The sequence below is a fragment of the Halyomorpha halys genome, unplaced genomic scaffold (genome assembly GCF_000696795.3).
Source record: "Halyomorpha halys isolate HHAL.00 unplaced genomic scaffold, Hhal_1.1 Scaffold530.1, whole genome shotgun sequence".
Classification (NCBI taxonomy): Eukaryota; Metazoa; Arthropoda; class Insecta; order Hemiptera; family Pentatomidae; genus Halyomorpha; species Halyomorpha halys.
In genome coordinates this window covers 264,963-271,936 of record NW_027114956.1, presented here as the reverse complement: position 1 = coordinate 271,936, position 6,974 = coordinate 264,963, and the positions used below count along the sequence as shown (strand labels likewise).

Here is a 6,974-nt window from a genome sequence, read left to right as displayed (position 1 = left end):
TATGTATAGGTATAGTAGGATATTAAAACGTCGGACATTAAAATAGTTATAAACTATTTGACCGCAACCCTGACAATCTTCTTATATATAAATTTTTACGGTCAACTATATATACATATATATCAACTATATATATATGCTTGAGAATTCTATAAAAAAGGACAACTTTAAAATATAATGAAAAAAATAATTAATTTTATTTAATATTGAGTATTGTTTAAATAAATCCAAAATACGTTGTATGATATAATTCATATAAAAAATATAATAATTCTATGGCAATCAGGAAAACGAACCTGGTGAGAGATGAGTTCATTGACGTTGAGTGTACATTACTAATGCAGGAATGTGTCGGGAAATTGTCAAAGTGTGTTTGTGAGCTGTGTTAATTAGAACCTAAATTATAATAGGAATATTATCGAGTGGGCTGTGGGAGATCATTTAATCCTGTAAGGGAGGGGGGGATATTGACAATCGTTGCATATAACACGAGTCGGTACAACATTAATTCAAACAGATGGCTGCGAAAATCTCCCCTCTGTCAACATGTCATTTCAATTCATAAAACGACCTCTATGGATTTCGTTTGGTATAAAATTATTTACTATCTTGGTGTCAGGGATTATGGAATCAACGATGATTTATGAAACCATTTTTTATTTTATTTTATATATAGTAAAATATCGTAAAATGTTTAATGATATATATGACAGAAAATTTAATTTCTAAAATCTTTGGAATTATACTTCTCATGTTTTGATCGAGTCACTGATTTACAAAGGAGTGACTGCTTTACAGCCGGGACTGCTTAACAAACTCCGTAAATTCCTACATACTTTCTCATTATTCGTTCTTTTCTCACTGACAAATTATTTAAAGTGATCCACAATGGTTCATATTCATCTATCTGCTTTCAGTCCGCTGGTGTTCCTCAGGGTAGTGTCCTTGGTTCTATCCTCTACACAATCTATACAGCAGACATCCCAACAAATCCTAACACTATCCTCACTACGATTGCCGATGACACATGTGTGCTCGCTGTTAATAATAACCCTTTAATTGCATCCCAAACTCTTCAATCCCATACCACAGCCCTCGAAGAATGGTGTCGTAATTGGAGGATTAAAATAAATTCCAGCAAATCCCATCAATCTATCTTTGCCCTACGCCGTAAACCTACTGACTGTCCTACAGTATACTTCAATAATGTTGCTCTTACCCTTGTTGAACAGAACCGCTACCTTGGACTACATCTGGGCAAATGACTATCCTAGAATCCTCACACAACACTGAAAAGACAGGAAACTGCACGTATATTTCGACTATTACAGCACTGACTAGACAAACGGTCCAAAATTCCAATTCATTACAAAAGACCGATCTACATGACTATTATAAGGCCTATCTGGACGGAGTTGAGCTTTGGGGTCCACTAAACCTTCAAATTCCTCCTGAATCTAATCCTTACAGTCTAAAATCCTTCGTAAAATCTTTAATGCTCCTTACTTTGTCACAAATCAAGTTATCCATCAGGACCTCAATGTTCCATATGTTGCCGATTTGGCCAGAACCAGATACCATTTCTTCCATGATAAACTTCTCAACCACCCAAATCCACTTGTTTGTCCTCCATTACCTAATAATCCTACTAAGCGTCTGAAAAGAAGATGGCCTCGAGATCTTCTCCTCTAGAAATTTTATTGGAGTTCTATCAGTTGGTAGATTCTCCACGTGTTTGTATCATGTCACTATGTCACCTACAGAAAATTTACTTGCTGTATATATTTGTGTACAGTTGTAAATAACAATAAATAAATTATTAAAAAAAAAAAAATAAAACAAATATATTTCATTTTAATATACCAGAGCGTTCTTGTACTATACTAGGCAGAGTTGGGGGAATATAAGCCTCATATCCAGCTTGCTGCAATTTATGCAGTCAGGCGTAAGGTTGCGAGTGTTGAGGTGCAAATGCGTTGATCTTTTCAGGTTCGAGTACCGTTAATTTTCAACGCGTTGCATCAATTCGAGTGCTATCTCGGGCGGCATTGAAGATTCCACTGATTGCGAATGCTGAAAACAACCCACATGCTTCTTATCTTATTGCTGAATGGAGTAATCAAAGATTTTCTTATTGCTCAATACCTATACTATAGGTCTTCGGAAATGTTCCCATCTGACGTGATATCGTCGCTCCGGAAGGATAGTTATAGAACTGTAAAAATTATAATTTTACATGACTAGGTCAAATTAATTAATTAACCCTTAGTTAAGAGCTTCCATTTTCTTTTTTTTTTTGTGGGGGAGGGAGGAATAACGAAAACTGCAATGACATCAAACTCTACTATTCCAAAGGATACTTAATAATGGCTATAGATCTCGTAAATTGAACGAAATGATACAAAGCGAATTACAAAATAAAAAATGTTTGAGACGTTTATGATTGTTTAAAATTACTTTTTATCTCTTATAAAGGTATAAAATCTAAACGGTTGTACAAGGAGGTTATTTGATCAGAATCACGCTAGACCGTCAGAGTTTTACCCAATTATTAATGATACCCGATTTATGAGGACGGGTGGACCCCAGGAGGGCACCAGAACCCACAGAGTCGTCTCATGGCTACAGTGTAACAGGAAACAATTTTCTTCCCAGCCGGATTCGAAACCGGGTCCTTGGAATTAGTATCATCCCGCCTTACAACGGTACAACCGCACTCCTTTATAAAATCTAAAATATATAGATGTGGTTAGGAGAGCTAGAAATTCAGCTTTCCAACTGTTGTAGTTACGTTGGATTTGGATACATTTTTTTTAAATTATCTATTGTTATCTATTGTTAAGCAATATACTCTGTCACAGCCATGGGCAATAAGTAATAATGATAAATTATCAAATTTATGCCAAAATAATAAAATAAATAAATAGCAATAAAATCTTTATATGAATATAAACCGAAAGATAAATACAATTAATATATTCAAACTATGTACATGAAGTTAGTAAAATAGTTATGATGTTTTTTCTTGAATGTGAGACATCGTAAGAACAAAACAATTCATCTAAAAATCATGATAAACAATTTCTAATTTTTGATTTAAATTTGCATTAAAGGTTTCGAAAAATTGCTAAACACAAATCTTAGTATTTTTTTTTTCTAAGAAATCTTTGTTGGTCTACTTTACTGGAAGAGAATTTGTTATTGTTTTTTAATTTGATATACATTTGAGCTCATTTAATACAATCTAAAATCTTATTTAGTAAGGAAAAACAAATCAAATGGTACATAAATATTAAATACAAGCAGTGCAAAGACGGCATAAAATAATATAAAGCATATCTAAAATCATGCCGAATATTTTTTTTCTGGGGTTCTATGGTGCATTGGCATGGACCCTCTGTCTAATTTTTGTCAATCTGCTTTCACCAAAAAAAGTTTCAAAGAAATCGGTGAACCCATGTCACTTTAAATCATCATTCTTATTAATCATCAATACACTTAATAATTAATTAATCCCATACATTAGCGGCCTTTCAATATCGTTAATTAATCAAAGGGTTGCCAAATATTAATAAGAGGAGACGTAGTGGATGAACTAAAAACCGCACGGCTCTTCCCCCCATCAGATATTAATCCTTTGGCATAAGCCACAACTAACACTCGGGCTAATTAAGATATCATCTTGGGGGTTGACATCTGCAACTCTGTCACCCCCTCCTTCACCAATTCAATTTAATATCACATTCGGGTCTTGGAAGAACTTGGCAAGTCCTACTAACTTATGAGGTTTGACTTTCAACAAGTAGTGGCTAATATATGACTTGAATGAAGAACTAATAACAAGTCCGGATGTATAAATTCTTCGTTACATCTAGAATTAATTAAATTAGTAAGAAATAAAATTATGTTAATGATACCTAATGGATAAATAAATTAAAATTTCTGTGGTTAAGGACTAGAAGTTTGAATAATTTTAAGATTGAGATTAATTTTATGTAATTTCTCAATAATTAAAATTACTGTTTGAGGCACGATTGTTACATCATACTGTGTCGCATAGGAGTTTCACGGAGTAGTCACAGAATTGTAACCGCAGCGTGGAGTAAGAAAAACTGAATTAACTTTATATTTTACTAGACAAACGGTCCAAACTTCCAATCCATTACAAAAGACTGATCTACATAACTATTATAAGGCCTATTTGGACATACGGAGTTGAGCTATGGGGCTCTGCTAAACTATCTAATTCCTCTCGAATCCAATCCTTCCGAATCCAGTCCAAAATCCTTCGTAAAATCCTTAATGCTCCTTACTTTGTCACAAATCAAATCAACCATCAGGACCTCAATGTCCGCTATGTTGCCGATTTGGCGAGAACCAGATACCAACTCATACCAAATAAACTTACCAACCACCCAAACCAACTCGTTTCTAACCTGGCTTCTCCTTCACTACCTAATAATCCTCCTAGACGTCTCCAAATGTTTTTATCACGTCATAATATCACTTACAGCAAATTTACTTGATGTGTATATATGTAAATAGTTGTAAATATGAATAAATAAAGTATTAAAAAAAAACTTTATATGGAGACAGACGAGACTTTATCATAATATGTAAAATACAATTTACAGACTTGTATGTTTAACTTGTTTTCTAGAGTGTTCTCCTTGAACTCTATTTGATTTCTACTGTAGGATATTTATTTATTTTTTATTTTATTGTGTAATATTACATTCTTATTACACAACGGTAATAGGTATTACAGAACTCGTTCACGTCATATTTATAAATATATATAAATTACATAGTAGTAAAATAAGAAATATGAAGAAAAAATAAATAAATATGCCTAAGTCCGAAATCGCCTTCCTCAGGTCCTCGGCGGTTATCGCACGAACCTTAATCCATTCTAACGTTGGGGCATGAGCTTGCGCTAAAGAGACTCCTGGTAGTGGCTGAATTTCTTCCGCGGGTTCCCTGCAGATAGAGGTTGGTTGACTGTAGTTTGAGGTACGTTATTTTGGTTTCAACCCTCCAGGTTCAGAACTAATTGTAATATTTGGGTACAAAATAGTACCAATCAGTTACTAATTCGTGTATAAGTTTCAATTCGAAATTCCTTGTTCCTGCAAAAGGGCATGTCCCTGGCCTAGCAGAATTGAAGACGTAAAAACTCGCGATCTTTTTAGGTACTAATTCTAATATTCGGGTAATAAATATTATGAATTATGTACTAATTCGTGTATAAGTTTCAACTCGAAATTCGAAAGTTGCCGGGCCGGGGCCTTGCACTTAACTTTATTTATGAAATCACAAAAATACTCAATTTAAACAAGCGGATTGAGGGTACGAGCAAATACGTTTTCGCCCCCCTCCAGACTCGGGTTGATATAGAAAAATACAGGTATCACTAGAATGGAATAAATCGGTAGTTGACTATAACATACCTCAGCGGGGAAGCTCTGGCCGTTGATGGTGTGCTCGGAACCGATGGAGTCGTGGAGGCCGAAGTGGATGTCGATGTGGTCCAATTGGTACCTGTAGGACAGTGGGCCTCCAGTGAAGTTCACGTGGTTCCTGGTATTGTTGTCTACTCGGAACAAGACGCTGTGTCCGGTGTTACTGAGTATACCATCCACCTGTGATTATAATTATATTGATTAATAATAATTATAGTTTTATTTAACTATTTTATTATTGGGACATTAAAGAAAGCCTCAAGCCTCTCAAATAGTTGTAAATTAATAAAAAAATGAGTGAACATTAAACTACTAATAAAAATTAAATAAAGTTGATAGTTGACCGCAAATTAGTAAGTGGAGAAGATGGTAGGGGGAGGGGATGCGGTCAGTAAAAAAACACAAATAAACAAACAGTTATTTATTCATCCCGATGTTTCGCCCTGAGTTTCTGGTCCTCATCAGGGAGCTTTCGACAGAGATTCCGTCTAAACTGCCAGATACTTTCGAAAGTTTCCCCATGAAACGTTGGCACGAACAAGATTTCAAATTCAATGTAAACATCTCAAAAATCAGTTAAATCAATTACTATGCATATGATTGTAATAATATTATAATGTATGAAGATAGTACAGGTGGTGGTCAATTAAGGTACAAAATAGAAAAAAAACTATGATTGTTAACCAACGTTTCGCCCCACTTTTCCGGGCTAATTGAAAACAAGATACAATGTAAGATGTAAAAACAAAATAAAAAAACAAAATTATACAAAAATACTTTTTTTAAAACAAAACAAGGAGACAAACATAATTACGAAAACATAAATATAAATTAATAGGGAACTTATTAATACTACTAAAAAAAAAAAAAAAAAAAACTCAGGATATTTACGACCATGTTTTATTAAGTGTGTTTTTAACTGAAGTTTTTCTTATTATTTAACTGGAGAAATACATTAATTTATTAAATAGAATAATTATAAATATAAATTGATTTTAAGTAATTTTTTTCTCAATATTTTCCCTTTTCTAGTCTGGAAGTGTTTGCGTTGTATTTTTTATTTCATTAATATATGTATCTACAATTTTTCTAATTGCATTAATTTTTTTTGGAATTGAAAATGAGCTGATTGATAATTAAAAGGATTCTTGGACCAGAAATATCTTTATTTTAATTAATTTACCAGTGTATATTTGAAAAAAGTAACGTTCTAGGAGTAGTTTGTTGCCTTCAGAACCCCCCTCCCCCCTAACACTACTCATGATATTATCCAACTAATTTATAAAAAAACCCTAAACAATCTTTTTTGTATAGACAAAAATATTCAATTTATTTTCTAATTAATGAGGTAATAATAGTTTTCAAAGTAGTCGGATTGCTGAAATTTCAATAACTCTTGATTTTTACAGCCAGAGTCACATAGTTATTGATCATCTCCTAAAAGAAATGAGTGGACTCTTAGTAGCGTTTTCATAACTAAAACAAACTTGGTTTAGTAGTAGAGTGCCTTCT

At 33.4% G+C, this 6,974-nt stretch overlaps 1 protein-coding gene across 1 annotated transcript in view; it reads right to left on the bottom strand.

Annotated features, from left to right (window-relative positions):
- The window catches only part of CARPB (Carbonic anhydrase-related protein B), a 359,623-nt gene that overhangs the window by 98,283 nt on the left and 254,366 nt on the right, over nt 1-6,974 (bottom strand). The window contains exon 5 of the mRNA XM_067052029.1: nt 5,451-5,642. Coding sequence (XP_066908130.1) covers nt 5,451-5,642 — 192 coding nt within the window. The remainder of the gene's footprint in view (nt 1-5,450; nt 5,643-6,974) is intronic.